Below are 20,000 nucleotides of genomic sequence, written 5' to 3'. Positions count from 1 at the left end.
ACAGAAGCTGATTCCAATCTTTGGTATTTGAGTTTACATCCACTCAGTGCCCGGAACAATCCATCGATGTTAGAGTCATAATTGGAACACATTAAAATACAGGCTGCACGATTTTGGAGCTTCTGAAGCTTTTCAGAGAGACTATTGCCAGTTGTCCCATACAACACTACAGTAATTAAAATGTGGTTGAACAAGGCAATCATATACTTGAATTGATATATTAGAAGATATAAGATTTTGTATTCGCTTAATTGCACCCAAAGCAGAAGCAATCTTTTTACAAAAGCTCTGCATATGACATTCCCAGTTCATGTTTTGGTTGAAGTGCACACCAAGAGATTGCATACACGTGTAGATGACACCTGCTTCACTGGATGGTCATTTATACTGAAAGAAGGAATTTCAGGAAATGTTGATAACCTCTGTCTCGCCGCCACTAACATGTTAAATTCAAGGTCAGTTTATTGGCTGAGAGCCATGTGTACACCCCATTTAAATCATTGTAAAGGCAATCATCAATGTTTTAGATCCACGCTAGCGAAGGTGAGGCTGGTGTCATCAGCATACATTCTAGGTTGTGAAATATACAGACAATTTGGAAGGTCATTGATATATAATAGAAAAAACAAGGGTCCTCGAATTGTTCCCTGGGAGAAAACCACATTTAAGTTTGGGTTAGGGTTTAGGGTTAGGGTTAGACAAGTTTGAGTGCGAATGCTTAAAATATGATGTAAACCATTTGTGACAGAAAACGCGCATTCCATAGAATTAAAATTTTGTTAATATAATATTGTGATTGATGGTGTCGAAAGCCCTTTTTAAATCTAGAAAAACAACGGCATTGACGAAACCGTGATTAATATTCATGGCCTAACTACCCGTAGTTTCGAGTAACGCAGTAACCGTAGAGTATAGAGAACGAAATCCGGATTGGTAACGAGAAAGAAAACAGTTTTCAGTAAGATAGTGGTATAACTGGTCATACAATACCCATTCAAATGAAAGAAAAAGGATTACTGTTATTGCTCGATAGTTAGTGGGATCATTGCGTTTTCCAGAATTTTTATACTATGGGGTAACCCTAGCAGACTTCCGTTCATCAAGAAAAATACAAGTTATCAGGGATTGGTTAAAAATATAAGTGAGAGACTGCAATTAAAGCAGGGCACTCCCTTAACAACTTAGCGGAAATGTTATCTAGTCCTGTAGCCTTAGACTTGAGGAGTTTTGAGAGCAAAGAAAAAATATGTGCCGATGTTGTTTCCTCAAAGACGAACTCCTTGTCAGTTGCACAAAGAAATTCTTCATTGGTGGTCTCAACATTTCAGCTGAGGTTAGGTCCAATTTCAGTAAAGAAAGTATTTAATAATTCAGCAAAGTCTACTTGACTCTTCGATTTTTGCCCTTGGTATTGTATTTCATTTAGGGCACTTTTATTTGATTTAAGAGATACTCGTTCATTGACCGTTTTCCAGGTTTTACGTTGATCTTGAGCACAACTATTGAAAGCAATTTATAGTAGGCCATTTTAACAGACAGGATTCCCGATTTACTTGATTTTTCGTTTTCCGAATCTGGCTCCTTAAGCCAGCCTCTGAAGTTCATCCGCTTTTTTAATACGGTAGTAATCCAAGGAGACTTGGAGGGCCGCATGTGTCTAGTCTTCAATGGGGCATGTCTGTTACAAACACTTATACATAGATCTTTCCATTTTTTCCACATATTATTGGGGTCGTAAAATTCCTTAATATCATCCGACAGTTACATGTATGTCAAAATATCGTTTCAAAAATTAGTAGAGTTAAAGTGTTTAAATTGCCTACATGTATATTTATTTAAGTTAATTCCTTTTGAACGAATGGGAATTGAGATTTTACGGCATGCATAGACTAAGCTGTGATCCCTTATTCCAACAGTGAGAAACCCTAGAACAGATAATATTGTCTTGATGACTAGTGAAAAAAGGATCAATTAAGGTGCTTGATGAAGGTATGATTTGAGCGGGCTCATCAATTTATTGTTTCGGTAATGCTCAAGAGAGCCCTTGTATGAATATTATCACTAGATAGTAAATTACAATTCATGTCACCTATAAGACAATGTTCAACATGTTCAGAATCTAGTCTTCCTAACACAGTGTCAAGATGCGGAAAAGGTCAGAAGGTGAGTTTGGCGGTCTGTACCACGAAGTGACCAAAACAGGTTTTGAGTTAGGCTAATGTCTTTCAATGGATAAGATTTCCAGGAGCCGATCATCCAAATCCTCGCGGACAACGTAATTTATGTCCAAAGGAAGACCAAGTGCTTCCAGCCAGTTATGGATTGGATGAATTAGTCCACTAGTTGTGGAACAGTTTTAAGTATTTCCGAATTTAACATTAATAATATAAAGTTTGATGTATTGTAGTAGCCAGTATAAGATAAAACTTAAGAGAACTTTACTCAAGATGGGTGTAACACTAGCAAAGTTCCAGTTGCATGTTTCCCACAGAATAGTAGTTGTTGTACAAGTATTTTGGATTTTTTTCTCAAGTTTCACCAAAATATAATTCTTGTACCCAATTCAAATCCCTTTGGGAATAAAACGTTTTGTTCCAACTGTTTCCATATCATTTAAAATTAATGTAATGCTACATTATACTGCAAATACAATACACAAAGCAGCTTAACCTGGGAGAATTGAATTGGGTAGAACATTGAGTTAGCCGATTTGGCCTATTTCCCAAGTGATTTTGTCATGACCTCTCTTACCATCCATTTCCACCAACAGCTGATTTAGTGTGTTCTCTCTCTCATCATGACCACCAAACTGTCCCCCTCGCCCACGTGCACGTCCAACAGCATCAATTTCATCAATAAATATAATACAGGGAGCATTCTTCCTTGCTTGAGAAAACAGATCCCTAACTCGTGCTGGGCCTACACCAACAAACATTTCCAGGAATTCAGATCCTGAAATGCTGAGAAACGGCACCCTTGCTTCACCAGCTACTGCCTTGGCAAGTAGAGTTTTACCAGTGCCAGGTGGTCCTGATAAAATGGCTCCCTAAAAAAAATAAAACAAATATTGGCAAGGTTAAAAGGGTGGTCAGAACACTCTTAAGAAATACTCAATTGCTTGCATGGTTTATGAGAGACACGGCATATCTTTATTAGGCACGACACAAAAAACTATTCACGTAACAAAATTGTGTGATGGTGCTGCGTGAGGTCAGTAAGTGGTAGATTGGTTAAGAAGGGTTGGGGAGAATAGAATAATACGGGGATGAATGAAAGATGAGGGTATGGCAGAGAGCGTGGGATGGAGTAAAGAGAAAAAAAAGAAAGAAAGAAGGAGAAAGCAAGTGAATTTAGATAGCCCTTTGAAGTATTTTTGAGCAGATCCCCCTTCTTGAAAAAACATCCCAAATTTAAACAGTTTAGCCATTTTCAATAATCAATACCAAGTTAACATTTAAATCAACTTATTAACAATTGATTTACAGAAAAGCTGAGTCAGTAAAGAAATAGCTATTTGTGAAAGAGACGTTCCCCACACTATGCAATGCACATACATACAGACATACATACTTTACTTGGTAAAGCAGGTTAGGGATATGGCAGCAATAGCTGATGTGGACCTGCTACAGGTATTATTAATTAAAAGTACTGTACATATTAAATTCAAAATTCGATAACTAGTACTATAACCCTAACCCTAACCTTAAAAAAAGCAATAATTAGGTAACATAGAAGGTATAATATTTACGATTTAGTATATACAAATTAATACATCAATAATAATTAATAAACTAGTTCAAGACTTCAGACATCAATATATCAATCAAAGGAGAACTGTGAAGAAATCGCGGATACCTTCCTTACAGAATGGGAGTTCTGTTGCGAACAGTTGCTTTCTGATCTTGTTAGGGAACAATGACTAAATTTGTGTTTGGTTTTTATCTAAAAAGAATGCGTTATCATTGGCAGGCAGGTCATTTTCAAGTATGTAAACAGCTATGAATGCCTCAGTTTGCAATAAGTAAAAACAAGGTTTGTTTCCAAAAGTTTTCAACCTTTCACGAAATTTGGAACGGATCATGAAATACATGTATGCTGCATAAAATGGCCAACCAGTGTTTGTTTTCAGCTCCTTTAAACTTTTTACGAGGTTGTTAAAAGCCTATGAAAGTACCACAGGATAACCATTTTCCTAGGAAAGAACAAATTGACCTCTTCAGTTTGTACGTTTTGTTTTTTCCATTTCAGACCATGTGATGTTACTCTATAGAGAACACTTTCTCTCAAATGTCGTCTTATGCACATGTTTAAGAAGAATTCCCTCGAGAACATCACATGGTCTGCAATGGGAAAACGCACAAGCTGAAGAGGTCAATTCGTGTTTGATTCTTATCGTAAAGGAATGCTTCACTGTTCAGCTACAACAAGGTGATACCGAAAATAACTGGATAATTCTCACCTATATAAACACAACTATCTATCATTTAAGCACCTTTACCTTTTAAATGTGTTACAGGTATACCTTATAGAGCGTTTTCACATGACGTCACAGTGGCCATGTTGGTGTTCCAAATTGAACTCTATTTTCATGGTAATGCTTTACTTTGTTTCAGTAATCAAATACAGCTGCTGGTCATTTGAGTGAAAACGCTCAATAGGTACTGAATATAACCAACAGAATGATGAAATAAGATGCCTACAAGGGCGTATCCGTGGAATGCGCAAACAGTTAACACAAATTGTCCTGTTACAATGAACTTCAACTACAGGTAAACTACGGAAAATGGTGAGAGATTACCAGAAAGATAAAATATTAATCTGTAATATAACTTGAAGTTGTTTGTTGTAAAAACTCATTATTAATGTTACTAAATTTGCAAAAATGCAAACAAGGAAGCCCTATTAGTGGGTTATCAGGATACGGGATTTTTTCTTTTTTCTTTTTTTTTTTTTGAAGGAGACTTTATTCAAATCCTACAGTTTTACCTGCTTTCTTAACTCAGTACATCCAAAAATAACAAGATCAGCCTTAAATCATCCAAAAAACTTATTACAAATCACAGTTCACCAACTTATCATCCTGGCCCAGTTGTTCAAAAGCCGATTAATGCTAATCTCAGGTTAAAAATTGACAAGGGAGTTTTATTCCCTACTTCCAAATGCTGTTCAAGGCTGATATTCGGTAAAAATTTACTTTAAAAGAAGCCAATCTTGAAAAACAAAAATAAGCAAAGGAAACTTTCACCAAAAAGTTGAAAACATGAAACAAAAGTTTACACTAATCCTGGATTAAGGTAATTGGCTTTTGGGAATTGCAGAGATACAGGATATTTTTTAAAGTAGTTTTTAAAGTACATTCTCCACTGATAAATGAGAATGTTTGGGTGACATTAGTGTATTTTGGGGAATATAGTGATGTGCATGCATCAGATTTTACACACTTGCCAATGTTGTTGATGTTTCTTATACTGACTTAAGGGATGATCAAACACCATTACCTATAATTCGACAGATTTTGTGGATGTAACTGTTACATTAAAATATAGAATAATCATTTATTTCATTAAATACCTTGGGTATTCTAGCTCCCAGTTCATGATACTGTTGAGGGTTTTTAAGGAAATTAACAAATTCCATGATCTCTAGCTTAGCTTCCTCGCATCCTGCAACATCTCTGAAATCACAGGATAATAAAAACAATTCTTTGACTGCACCTGACGCCACAGTGGCCATGTTGGTTGAAAGAACAATAGCGAAAAAGTCTTTTTCAGGGGTGCAGGGATGGCGGAGTGGTGAGAGCACTCACCTCCCACCAATGTGGCCCGGGTGCGATTCCCAGATTCGGCGTCATGTGTGGGTTGAGTTTGTTGGTTCTCTACTCTGCACCGAGAGGTTTTCTCCGGGTACCCCGGTTTCTCCTCTCCTCAAAAAAACAACATTTGACTTGTTGTGTTAATTGTTAATTTCACTTTACAGTGTCCCCAATTAGTGCTCCAGCACTAAATGTACTAGACACTTAAATAAAGTTCCTTTCCTTTCCTTTTTTAAAGCTACATTTTTCCATTGTTTTGGCACCAGCATGGCTGTCTTATCACGTGAGTGCAATCAAAGAATAGATGTATCTAAAATAACAGTTAAAATAATATTATTTCAAGTGATGACTTATCTGTCCATGGAAAAAAAATGACCTGAAATGGAAAACAAGTTCCTATCATGACAAAAAGGAACCTTCTAGCTTTTTCCCCACACTTACTTGAATCTTATTTTTACACTTGTTTCTTTGTTGTAAAATTTGGCTGTTGATTGTCCAACACCAAATATACCCTGTTTAAACAATGATCAATACAGATGATAAGGATAAAATATTTACATGTATGTATAAAGGCAAGGCTTGAATTAACAATTACACCATTTTCTGTTCATAAAACCATTATTGGCTTTTTTGGCATAAATGAAACTATTTTCAGTTAAACTATTTGCAAACTTGATTTTATATTAATTTCTGTTAACGAACAGCTAAAGGTGTATCAAAAACAAATTAGGATTCAAAATCTGACACTGAAATCATTTAAGAACTTGTAAATCAATCAGAGGCAATAAACAGTTCTTGTCATTTGTTCCACAATCTAGTCACTTAAGATGTAAATCATGATGAGGTCGAATGGTTAGCCTCACATTTTCTCAATTTGTGACCTGCTTCCTCAGGTTTTTATAGCAGCAAAGATCAGCATGTCTAATGCATTTCATTCAACTGGAAGTACACATTGCGCTGTGGTTTCGCAAATAAAACTGTTACAGTCTCTTAGGAAAGCTCAAAAAGCACCTATGAGAATGAAGTACGACTACCCAAAACTGAAGGAAGATGAACCGCTACAGCAGCTGTACTCTGTGGAGGTGAAGAACCCGTAAAGTTGTCAAGTAGATCAGTTGAGTGAAGAGGAGAAAGACAATGTCAGTCTGAGATATCACAAGTTCATTGGGAGTGTCAATGAGACCAACAAGGTGCTTCTACAACCTGTACCAAGGAAGTTGTGAAGTGTCATGTCTAAAGACAAGAGAAACATTGTGCAGTGGAAGATGCATGCAGCGAAAGAACCGTTTATCACCAGAATCTTTTGGAAGAGAGTAAGGAGGAGGCTAAAGAGGCGAAAAGAAGTTGGGAGAGAGTTACAGAAGGATTGAAAGCTGATAGACAAAGCAGAAAGAGCAGTGGAGAGAAATAGGAACAAAGAATGTTGGGAGTTACATGTAGGAAATGAAGTGACAGGGCTAGAAAAAGGAGTTCCGTTGGTGGAAGGAGGGAGTAAGGAAGGACGTCTGAAGAACTAGGAAGAACAGCGCTGAAAATGAGAGTCTGGAGATTGAGAGATTAAATGAGGGGAGAGTGATTGAAACAGAAGAGTTTATGATAGTGGATTTGAAAGAAGCGAGGAAACAAATCCGTGACGGAAAAGCAGCGGGAGAAGATGGAGTAACACCAGAGGTGACGAAGGGAGTGAACTTGGATAAGATTATCTTGGAGTTCTGCAATAAGGCACTCGAAGACAGTCAGATCCTGAGTCCCTGGAAACAGTTGAACATAATACCTGTGCAGAAGAAAGGGAATCTAACCATGGCAGAGACTTATTGTGGGATTGCATTGACATTGATCGTCACTAAGACCTTGAACCGGATGATTCTCGACAGGATAACACTACATCGAATCGATACTGAGAATTCACCAGAATGGACTTCACAGAGGAAGATCAACATGTCCCATATTTTCGCCCTAAGAAGGATCACTGAAGAGTGTATTGGAAAGAATCTTCCCACTGTACTTCTTTAAATAGATCACATAAGGATTTCAACTCCATCCACAGAGGTATTCTCTTGAAGATACTTCTAGCCTACAGAATCCCTGAGAAGTTGGTTAATCGAAAATCTCTACAACCGAACTAATGCAAAAGTTGTCACCAAGGATGGGTTCAGCTGTGAGTTCAACATCTCTGCTGGACTAATGCAAGGGGATACGCTTACACCGTACATGTACCTTTTTCATTATTGTCATTGATTACCTTTTGACCCAAACCTTGAGGAACCGAGACTATGGACTAATATTAGAGAACAGAAGAAGTTGGAGATCTCCTAAGGTCAAGTTTTGTGACCCTGACTTCGCAGTAGTAGTAGTAGTAGTAGTAGTAGTAGTAGCAGCAGCAGCAGCAGCAGCAGCAGCAGCAGCAGCAGCAGCAGCAGCAGCAGTAGTAGTAGTAGTAGTAGTAGTAGTAGTAGTAGTAGTAGTAGCAGTAGTAGTAGTAGTAGTAGTAGTAGTAGTAGTTACTGTAGTAAAGATCAGCTTGTGAAGGTGGAAATAATAAAAATAATAACAACTATTTATATACATGTAAGGCTTGTCCAGACCAATAAAATTTATGCATAGTTTCACAATATCATTTGCTAGCTTGTTCCAGAGTTCAGGAGCAGAAACAGAGAAAGCTGAAGAAGACAGTAACAATCTAGGTGTTGAATGGTAGCGTATCAGGTCTTGAATGTAGATAGGAGACTGTTGATGAAGCGCTTTCTAAGTTAGCACAATAATCTTGAATTTGATTCGACTGAACCACACACTTAAATGAAAGCCATTGAGTAAGACAGGCCTTTTTCCGCTTCCTACATGTAGCTATCTTCTCAGAATTCTTGTTGGTCAGAGTTACTTCATTCACCAGAAGTTGAACTTTCAAAAACAAAACTGTCTTCTTGTTGAAATTGTCAAGTAACTGCTAGGTATTCAGTGTGTTTTGCATTATCTTTACTGAAGAAAGATCCTTAAATTTTGATGGTGCTGGTACTTGCCAGTGCTAGGTTGTGAAAAACACAGTGGATAGATATTTTGGACTGCTGGATTCTTTCATCAGCTTTCAACCTAGAAGCCATGCCTGACATTTCTCTAACCATTACACTTGCACCATTTCACACAAAGCCCTTGAACCACTCAAAATGGACCCCTGCGATGGTTTCTGAATCTGCCTTGGCAGAGTTAGCAAGAACATTTTCCAGAAATTGGAATATCACCTCCATCTTTTCACCACTCCCACAGTATATACTGGATTAACCCAAGCATTTGCTCGCAAATTGCAATGTCAGTCATGTCAACTGAAATGACTTCATTTTCAACCATTTCACCAAAAAGTAGCAGCATGTTTCGCAGGAAAGAAGTTGATGTGTAGCTAAAACCAATCATGTCACACCCGTTTCTCCACCAACTTCTGCAGACCTTAACCTTTACAAATGCTATCTTTTTTTTGCCAAACATTAATGTCACACACAATTGAAGAGACAGTATTAGTGGGAGGAAAAAGCCTGGGGATAAAGTGTCATCCAGGACCCAAGTGCCACCTGCCACTGCAAGGCCAGCCACTGGGGATAGGCTAGTTTCAGGGAGTGGCATACTAGCCGGGCACAGAGCACAGCTTCCCTGAGCAGCGTATACCTATGCCAAGCTCCTAGAAGGTTGGGCCAGCAAGAGGAAGTGGATGTGCCACCGTTTCTCACCCAAGCTAGCGCGACCCCGGCATCGCTTCAGTGTGGGACTGAAGGGTTGGCGCCGTCAACACTTATCCCCATGGTTCTGGAACAGAATCCTCCCACACTGAGGCTACTAAGGACTGTTAAAAGAAAAACAGATGCCCCAACCAGGATGGTGCAAATGCAGCATGCTGTTAGAAGCCTCAGACAGGATTCTTAGAGGGCTATCCCCTTACCAAATCACTAAATCAGTAAGAAAAGAGTTCAATGTCCTTTAAACCCATAATAAAATACACGGCAGAAACATAAGCCAGTGGCAAAGCCTGGCCAGTGAAATTCATGGCAACAAAGATCCTTAACAAGATCACTAAAGCACTAAGAAAAGTTCAATGTCACTTAAATCTACAATAATACAAACGATTATAACATAAGCCAGTGGAAAAGCCTCGCCAGAAAGGATCAGACAAGGATCCTTAACAAGATCACTTAAAATCAAAGGCCCACCTTCAACCCACAGGCTTTTAGACAGTTTGTTTTGTTAAGGAAATTCGCATAACAGATCAAGTGATTGGATGGATTGCAGCTTTGACGGGATTTTCAAGATGAAAATAGGTCCCCGCATGCAATGCCTGTAGGGTGAATGTGGACCTATGAGGAAGAGGTAAATGACATTTTGGTGCACAATAAAATAAATTTCAAAGACACAGGTCAATGATAGAGTTTGGAGAAAAACTTGATGGCACTCAATCACTTCCAGGGATCGAAGGTTTAAAGGTTGTGTGTAGGCGTGTGGTCACCAGCCATGGAGGAAGGGACTTGGAGTAAGGTAGAAGCAGGGGGTGAATGTACCTTTTGCAAGAGTCGGAACACCAATGACCCAGAATTTTAATTAGCCAAGAAGGTACACCGGAAGCAGCAGTCATTGTTGCTGCCCCAATACGGAAACTGTGGGTGTTGTAGTCATTGGAGTGCAGGCCACACAGATCGATGAGTACATGTAGGGCATGTAGGTTAGATGCCAATGAATTCCGGGATAGGGATAAACCATCCTTAAACTGGAACAGGAAACTGTTTGGGTCGGAGTCAGGCGTTTGAAGGATGAAGTGCATGCCACAAAGACAGCACAAATGATCGTATGGGACTTAGCAATAACGAGTCGAGCTGCACGTCAGAAGGGGTTGGTCTTGGATTTCCAAATCTTTCACGGTGGTAATTCAACCTTTGTCAACTCATTTGATAAAACCAAATTTTCATGTTTCTCTCTCCCACCGATGCAGCAACACAGTTTCTTTAAAAACTAGAAATTTGTTATGAATAGACCTTTTCAAATTTCTATATTGTGGGGTTCTTTGTCAACTCCAAAGATTCAATTGTTGATGTACCGTCATTGGATTGTTGATGCAAGCAAAGCCAGAGAATTTCTACCTTCCCACAGAGTTGCGTAGTTTTTACTGCCAAGTAAGAGCACTTACGAATAAGTCTACATCATTGCAAAGACAGTAGCCCTAAGAGCATTGTTAAAATTGCTGCTAACAACATTGCTTTCACTCAAGAAATACAACAAGCCTAACCCCCTGGCCTCTAGCTCCACTTGTGAGTTTTCTTGTCAAGTATATCACTGCACCAATAATAAGTAGTGTGGGGGTTGACTTTATCAGCTCCTTGCTGTAAAGCAAACAAAAAACACATGTTACAAACCAAGGAATTTGTTTACTTGACAACTATGGCAATTAAAAGCTGTAAAAAAATCAAGACACTATACTGTAGAACACCAAGCAACTTACATATATGAGAAAAGTAAAAGAGAAAGGCTTTGTACCAATATGTCACCCTCTACAGGAAAACAGTGAATAAGGTGATCAGACACGCATGGCATGGTCCTCACACGTTCACATGGTCACTTGTCTAACATGCTTAGTGTGCGCATATGCGTGTTTGTGCCTTTTGTTAATGGCCAGTTACCGCGGTAGACCCTTGTGTTGTAACACGCAAGTTGAACACGGTAAATTCCTTTGTCCTTGACACAGAGGCTCTGTGCTCTTTCTTCAAACATGGTTTGGTCAATAACCCAGGCAGAGTAGTTTACCATAGTTTATTATACACAAGATGTAAGCTTAATCAAAGATCATGAATGCCTACTTGATTTGTCAACAAATGGATGTGCAATTTAATTACGCAGTCAACTTGTGTAACAGATGTTCATTTCCAATGGCAGCAGCATCTTATGTTCACTGTTTGTCACTGATTTGCCCATGATAAGCCAGGGATGGTCAGTCCACCCAATCACTGAGCGAAAAACTCCACTAATTGCGCTTACTTACATGCCCGATTTACAGAAAGCTTAACTCAGAATTATTGTGAAACAACGGTGGGTCCCTTCGCTCAAATTTAGTGCTTACATTGCACTTCCCAAAGAAACAAGCCAAGGTGGTGCAAATGAGCAAGGTCCACATATAGTACAAAAATTTAATGTTCCCTTGAGCTTTCACAACATGCTGTTTTAATATGATCAATTATTTACATGGAACACAACAGTTAGACATTTCCAAAGAGAGGTTTCTTTCTGTAAAATGCATGAGATCTAGGAATTACTCATGGTTAAACTTACAGCCATTCTGACTCCTTAACATAAGTAACAGGAACCCAGAAAGCCGGATCAATATTCATCTCTTGCTGCACAGCCTCAAGGTTACGTTCAAAACTCTCCACACTACCAATGGTAAAACAAAGTCGGCTCTAACAAAGAGAAATTCAGTGATTGTGGTTAGGTAAACAGATTGAAAGGACCAAAATATGGACTACAGATTATGATTCCTCAGGAATGTATGAAATTTCATGTATTTGAACTGCAGAAGAGACATTACCGGTAATGAAAGTTACAAATTTCATTGCAGTCAGATGAGCAACTTAAGCAGTTGGAAGCAAGACTGAAAAAATCCAGGCTTGGATGGAACCACAGCCCAACCAGCTTGATAGCTTTAACATTACTCAAGGACAACAATCACGATCACAGTCAAAGGTTCCAGTCCTGTTCAAGCTTGGCTTATTTCAAGCTTGCTTGAAATTGCTTACGTTGATCATCTAACTGTGATGATCTCTCAAACGTTCATTTTAACTATGGAATATTGCTTTTGGTACCTTGTTTGGGTCACTTTTCAAAAACACTTTCACCAAAGTTTGGTTTGAAACAACAAGCCTTTCCACCTGAGAAAGGGAAGAAAAGAGTCCAGCTATAAGAACATGTTAAACATGGTACTTATTCAAAAATCATTTAAGTCAAATGTTAAATGAATGTAAAAATAACATATTTTTATCTGTTCTGACAATGTCAATGCATATAATATAGGAAACAAAATTTTAGTTTCTAAAGAAACTGTGGTGCTGCGTCGGTGGGAGATTGGAACAGAAATTGATTTTATCAAATGAGTTGATAAACGTTGAATAACCACCATGAAAGATTTGGAAAGCTGACGTTTCGAGCGTTACCCCTTCATCGGAGCGAATAGAGGAATTGTGATTGTTGTAGGTTTATATGTGTGCGAAAAGCTTTGCTATTGGTGGAAATAGGATGACGTGAATTTGTGAGTAGATTAATGGAATGAGAGGCGTTCATTGATTCCGTGTGGGTAGAGTGTGCCCAGCTGAAAAATAAATTTTTGTTCGAAATTTTTACGGCTTTCTGTGTTTTCATGGTGTAAGGATAGGCCACAAATACTCATGTTGTGGTGGGAGTGATTACATGTAGGTGAGGCATCCGTGTCGTTTTTTTCTACATCACGTTTTCATTATACTCGTCATTGAATCGTGTTTGGTTACTTCAAATGTTATCTTGTAATTTCAGTTTACATGACACCGCTGTGGGAAGTGAAAAAATCCGAAAACATACACCTTTTTGTTTTTAATAGGCCGCAACCCGAACTTTGCAAAGCCAGACAAAGCGACTGTGTTTTCTTGTTTGACATTACTTTTCGAATGCATCATTGAACCTTTTGAATTTGTGATGCAAATATTTCAGAAAGTTAATGACTTTGGTCAACGCATTTGCGTTTGCGTTGAAAACAAACGCAAATGCCTTGAAGACTAGTTTGAAACGCGTTTGATGGTTCGCTTATCTTTGAGTGGTACTGTAGGTGTTCGCGAAAGCGGTCTGCCAATCTTCTCCCTGTTTCGCCTACATTGTATGTAGATCTTTTTGCATGGTGTGCAGGTTATGCAGTAGATGACATTTGCGGAGATGCATGTAAAGTGGTCAGTGATTTCAGAAGATCGATTAGGTCCTGAGATCTTAACCATGTTAGAAATAAAGGGACAAGTTTTGCCTCGTGTGCATGTACATTTGAAAGCTCCTGATTGGTTGTCTGACTTGAAAGCGCTCCTAACTAGAAAGTTGCCTTTGTTTTTGTTGCACATAATATAGGGGCTGTTTCCAGAATTCCAAAAATGGAAAGTGGATTATTTTATTCCAATGGCAACACCACAACAGAACTAAAAACAAATAAGGAGTACCTCTCCTCTCTCAAGATACTTGGTTCTAAACTCTTGCCAGTTAATTTCACTGCTCTCCATTCTTGAAGCATTCATTAAAATAAGTGCTCCTACAGCTGCTAATGCAACACCTATTGCAAAGCCCTGTGGGTTGATATCACGGAAATTCCTCCACCAATCCCCGCCAGGGGGTTTGTTGTCATCTCCTCCTCCTTCACTGTTGCCTCCTGGGGATCTTCTAGTATTTGATTCAGAATTATCATGATCACTGCTGGAATCTGAATCTAACAAAATGGAACAAAGAAAAATGTTATTGATTTGACAAGATGTACCATATACATGAGAGTCAGGCATTAAATGAAAATCTTCCATGTGGAAGCATCATGGTCCAGTGGTTAGGACGTTGGGTTTGCATGTGGCTGCTCCGGGTTCAAATCCCATTCTAACCTCTGCTTTGGATTTGTTTCCAGTTGTCCCGGATTCAACTCTACCACAATATGTAAATAGCTCAATGGTTGCCTCCTGCCAGTTAAGGTTTTTAATCATGTTTCTGTAAAGTTTGAATTGTTTCTTTCAGAATGTTAAAAAAAAGTGGGGTGCCTGTAAAATAGCTTGATAGCTAAGTGCACTTCCACTGCATGCATGCTAGAAGGATGCACTGATATTCATGGGAGAAAAGACAGAAATGGCGTACTGGTATTGATTCCATCTTGATCCATCCTGATTTCCTGGTAGTACACTGTACAAGGTGACTGTACTTTTTTTTTATAAAGCAATGAGCCCTCGTGTCTAGTTTATCAACAACACCAATTTATGACAAAAACTCTACAACAAGTTGATGCATACTTAAAGATCAATTATTTTTATTTACTTTATTTACTAAATATATATTTCCATAGATACAGTACTGCTAGAAATGTACCTTTTTCATTGTTCCTCTTGGCCCTTTTGGGATAGAACTTTTCAAACCCTAAAAAAACAAAACCAAACTGAAACACAAAAACAAACACACATACTGTGATGCTAGAATCCAATGAAAGATTTCCGTAAGGCTTTTGATTGTGTAAATCACACTATCCTTGTTGAAAAACTTAAAGGAATTGGAGTTATGGGTAGTATGTGGAATTGGATCAATGATTACCTCTCCAACCGTGTGCAAAGGACTCAAGTTAATGGTATAAGATCGGATTTAAGACCTGTTAAAGTTGGAGTACCCCAAGGGTCCTTATTAGGTCCCAGACTCTTTGCAACTTATGTAAATGATTTACCAGATCATGTTAACAGAGGGGCGTTATATATATATGCGGACGATACAACAATTTATGTAATAGGTGACACTGTTGATGAGATCGTTCTTGTTTTACAAGAGGTTCTTGACCAGGTGTATACCTGGTGCCTTATGAATAGACTGATTATTCACGAGGGTAAATCTGAGGCAATGATTTTGAGCATTAATCCCTTCATTGGTCCTTTGAAACCTCTGAAGTTGGGTGAGGATTTTATTCAGTACATATCCTCTACTGCTTGTCTCGGGGTTACCATCGATGATAAACTGTCTTGGTCTCAGCATATTAAATCAATTTGTATGTGTGACCTTCCACGGGAAAACGTACACTAACGCTAAACCGTTAAATTGACCGAAGCGTTAGATATCCGTTAGCCGTCCGTTAGAAGTTTACATGAAACCGTCAGAGCGTCAACTTCATCCGTTAGAACGTTAGTCTTATCCGTCAGAACGTTAGGTTCATCCGTCAGAGCGTCAGCCTCGTCCGTTAGGGGTTTAGCCTCGTCCGTTAGACCGTTAGTCTCATACGTCAGATGTATAATAGTTATTAACCTTATCCGTTGGGCAAATCTTGGATTCTGTTGGCAAGTGAATTAATAATCTGTATCGATTGTTCCAGATCAGAGGATTCGTAGAGCGTCGTTTAAAAATGTGACCCTCTTTGGGAAAACCGGCCGTGTCCTTCTACAACTTAGTAGAATTACATGTAGTAGAGCGCTTTTTAAAAAATTAAAAATACCGAGAAAAATGAAGGGTTTGTGTTCGACGTTCACCTCTGCGTACCAATAGTAAAACAAGGGTGGAAAGCTCGATTTCGGATCGCTCCAGCACCAAGCCGATTTTCACTGACAAATTCGCATCGTACAGGTTTCAAATCACGCACCAATCAAGCTGAAACTCACAAACAAATTCCTATCGTACAGGTTTCAAATCACGCACCAAGCAAGCTGAAACCCAGAGGTTTCCTTTCATGCCATTATATCTGAAATCCGTCCAAAACTCGAAGCGCTGGACCTCAAATAAAATTGAAAAAATCCAGCATTCGGAACTCCAAGGAAGCGTAGTTGGAGTTTGGTGTGACGGCTTGCAGCCGTCACAACGTTTGCTCCTCTGTGATTGGCTAATAAGAAATCATCATCCAATCAGAGAGGAGCACATGGCGTGACGGCTGCAAGCATGTATCTAAAGCCGGTATACGAAAATCCTGCTACACATCCTTGGCGCTGGGAATGCTGGAGTTTTCGATATTATTTGAGGTTGAGCGCTTCGAGTCTTGGATGGATTTCAAGCTGAAATAACTACGCTAATAGGTAGAATGGACAATAAAGACTTCAAAAACGAAGACCAAAGATCGAAGACCCATCCTGCGCGAACGCCAAATTAAATGTGATTGAATGATGCATGACTTACCAAATTTCAACTGAAAAATATCTGTTTAACTTAACCACTCGCCTGGAGTTTCTCGCGAGCTTTTTTGCCCCCTCGGCATCTTAACTGATGATACAGAACTCTTTTATCGTATTTATAGCAAAGAGCTCTCTTATGAACGCACCGCTTTGAATTTATCGTTACTTCGGCTTTGAAAACAACATGAAATGCTACATTTCTTTGGATGAAAATAATCATTTGTTGTATTTTTACTTTGCAACTACAGTAGCTAATGAAGTAATGGATGCCGTGAGAAATTCACAATTTAGTAATGCATCGCATCATTGTGAGTCCGACGGTCAAAACATATCGAGATTAGCCACTTTTATCCGGACTTCGTTGCATTCAGCAGTTATGGCGCCATGGGCGCGCCTCTTCGGAATCATATTTTAAAAGTCACGCAATCGTTTCTGGTGGCCTGTCTACATCGTAGTATTCTTAAAGCAAAAAACTCGCTGAAATGTGCATCCGATTTGTTTTGGCCAGCTCGCGATGGTGCTAGTACTTCAAACCATGGCCTTTGTTCGATAAACGGTAATCGCTCACTACGTTGTGGTGTCATCGATCAGCCTTTCGAGCTTAGAACTAAGACTTGGTGTTAAAGCGCTAAGGCAGAACGTTAGAACTGATGGAAAGAACGTTAGAGCGTTGGCACAAACCGTTAGAGCGTTAGCACAAACCGTTAGAGCGTTAGCACAAACCGTCAGAGCGTTAGTAAAAAATGTTAAACCAATCTTCAAAACCGTTAATTATCCGTTAACCGTCCGTTAGTTTTAAGCCGTTTAACGGGCAAACGTTAGTGTACGTTTTCCCGTGGAAGGTCACATGTCATTCAATAGTAAAGTTAAAATGCTGAGACGTATAAGTTTTTTACCCAAATCTATGCTAGAAACTCTGTACTTTAAGACTGTAATCCCAAGTGTCCTCTATGGGGTTGTGGTTTGGGGCTCTGGCTCCAAATTTAAAGAATTAGAATGGATACATATTAGAGCTGCTAGACTAATTCATAAGTTGCCAAAGGGCATGACTGATGAAGATATTTTAGCAAGAGCGGGGTGGATGCCTCTTGAATATTTTTATAAATTTCGTATTTTAATGATTACTCATAAGGCTTTTTATAATTTAGATTTAGAGGAAATAAATTCATTAGTTGTTAGGACCTGTAAGAGCTATAATCTTAGGAAATCTTTAAATATTTTAGTTAATAGACCAAACACTGAGCTCGGTCGTAATTCCTTTGTACACAGGGCTGCAATCGCCTGGAATTCCCTGTCTGATAGTGTAAGATCTTTTTCTAATCAAACAGGCTTTAAAAATGGACTGAAGCAGTTAAAACATACTGTTATGAATATCACTTTTGAAAAAGACAGCTCAGTAGTTTATAAAAAGCATGCCGATTTTTATTATTATTAATACATATTTTATGCTTTATTTATTTTTAGCGATTATTTATCTTATTTATCTAAAGTATAATCACTACCATATGTATGTATTGTTAATTTTATTACAGTAGGTCCACATCAGCTGTAAAGTTGCTTTTTTTCCTCTTGACCTGCTTTACTAAATAAAGTTATGTATGTATGTATGTATGTATGTAATTTATTTTTGAGATCTTCTTCCATTGTTTCATGTGCGCTGTACATGCATTTCATTTCATTTGTTCTGATTTACGTCATTTTGTAGTCTCCCCAATAAGATCAATAATAACAGATCAATTTACGAACAATTACAATGGGCAGCCCTGGGAAGCCTGATCTCCGCTGTTATTGCTAACCCATACATGGAGAGTTTTCTTGACACTGCAGGTTCACGAGAACCAGATGGCCGCCTCACCACCAGCATGTGCAGGAAGCCTACGCACACTGATCAGTACTTAGTGTATGATTCCCACCACCCGCAATCAATAAAACCCGGTATTGTCAAGTGCCTCTATATAAGAGCGTGCCAAACGTCTCGTAACACAACCCTCCATTATCTCCGAGGAGAAGAAGCACCTGTCTTCTGTTCTTGCTCTAATGGTTACCCTCTTTCCTTCTTGCAGAAAATCACCAAGACCAGGAAACCAAGTAGCAGTGCTGAGGCCCACCATCGAGTACAAGTCATCTGCGGTTTTACCCTGTGTCATTTGTGACATTTGATTGGTTTACATCAGTTTGCGAACGAAAATTTACTCTGCGGCTTTTCAGTGTGTAAATCTCAGTATATATATAATAAAATACTATACAATACAACAATACAAACTTAATTGACCGCTCCCCATTGGGGCTTTTCAGGGCCAATGAAACACAGCTAATGAAACGACAGAACAGAATAAACACAACTGTTAAGAATCCCAACTGGCCGGAGGCAAACCATTCGGCTATTTACAAGTGCAGCTGAGAAGTTGAACCAGGGACTACCTGGAACAAATTCAACGAGTGGTCAGAGTGGGTCTTAAACCCGGGATCTCTGGATCTCAAGGCAAGCGCCCTAAACCACTGGGCCAAACTCCCTCCCTAACAGTGGGTGATGTCACAAGAAACATCACTATATAGTACATCAATTTTTTGTACGTCTCTATCCACTTTGTGGTATCAGTTTGTAAAACAGGTTTCCGTATGGGTGCTAACTTTTAAGACATTTTTAAAGCAGTGATCAAATTCCCCCATCGGGGAGAATAAGATTGTCAAGTATTCCCTAACAGACCTTTTCATGGTTTCTGACAGTCACCATATTGGTTGGGGGGCAAACACAGCTTAAATTACAGTGAATGTATGGGAATTTTACCAAAGTTGAACCATTATAAATCCTTTAAGGTCTGAGGATTGTGGATAGCGAGAATACCTCTCAAAAAGCACTTCAAGTGTGATTATTTTCGTTAAGTATGACGATCACAATCAACTATAACGACCATAAATGAAATTTGTAAATTTCATATAAACCCTTGTAAACAAAATTATGCAAATTCCCACGAAATTTATGTCTCCACTCCCAAGCCGGCCTGAAACAGCCATATTCAGCATTTCACGCTGTCTAACGCCAGACGATTTTACTTGTCAATGGGGAACACCTGGGAGTCATTGGTCAAGCCACGTTTGCCCCCCAACCCAGATGGCGTCAGAAACCGTGAAAAGGTCCATATTAACTACGATTTACATGTAAGTCACCAGTGTAGGCTATTATGCAACTAGTAAAATAACTAAGGTAAGATCAATGAGGGCTTAACGTTTATTTCCTACCCTTCGGAGGATCAAAATTGAGGATTCTTACACCCTGCCACGAACTCCTGGCATTTTGACTCAACAGTAAATCAAAAGGACCT

The 20,000-nt window shown here is 38.9% G+C and overlaps 2 protein-coding genes across 2 annotated transcripts in view; one reads left to right on the top strand and one right to left on the bottom strand.

The window, feature by feature from the left end:
- Positions 1 to 20,000, bottom strand: part of LOC137970589 (mitochondrial inner membrane m-AAA protease component AFG3L2-like) — a 36,598-nt gene that overhangs the window by 16,211 nt on the left and 387 nt on the right. The window contains exons 2-10 of the mRNA XM_068817140.1: positions 19,918 to 20,000; positions 14,909 to 14,956; positions 14,008 to 14,270; positions 12,640 to 12,705; positions 12,110 to 12,237; positions 11,073 to 11,166; positions 6,254 to 6,324; positions 5,572 to 5,674; positions 2,752 to 3,046 (exon numbers count right to left, since the gene is read on the bottom strand). The exon at positions 19,918 to 20,000 is cut by the window's right edge and continues 17 nt beyond it. Of these exons, the coding sequence (XP_068673241.1) occupies positions 2,752 to 3,046; positions 5,572 to 5,674; positions 6,254 to 6,324; positions 11,073 to 11,166; positions 12,110 to 12,237; positions 12,640 to 12,705; positions 14,008 to 14,270; positions 14,909 to 14,956; positions 19,918 to 20,000 (1,151 nt within the window). The remainder of the gene's footprint in view (positions 1 to 2,751; positions 3,047 to 5,571; positions 5,675 to 6,253; positions 6,325 to 11,072; positions 11,167 to 12,109; positions 12,238 to 12,639; positions 12,706 to 14,007; positions 14,271 to 14,908; positions 14,957 to 19,917) is intronic.
- On the top strand, positions 17,582 to 18,238 carry LOC137981546 (uncharacterized). The gene has a single exon (XM_068828645.1). It carries the CDS (start codon positions 17,582 to 17,584, stop codon positions 18,110 to 18,112), a length of 531 nt encoding a protein of 176 aa, XP_068684746.1. The 3' UTR covers positions 18,113 to 18,238.

Source organism: Montipora foliosa, chromosome 1 (genome assembly GCF_036669935.1).
Source record: "Montipora foliosa isolate CH-2021 chromosome 1, ASM3666993v2, whole genome shotgun sequence".
Classification (NCBI taxonomy): domain Eukaryota; kingdom Metazoa; phylum Cnidaria; class Anthozoa; order Scleractinia; family Acroporidae; genus Montipora; species Montipora foliosa.
The sequence above is the reverse complement of the archived record's forward strand: the minus strand, read 5'-3'. Positions and strand labels throughout refer to the sequence as shown.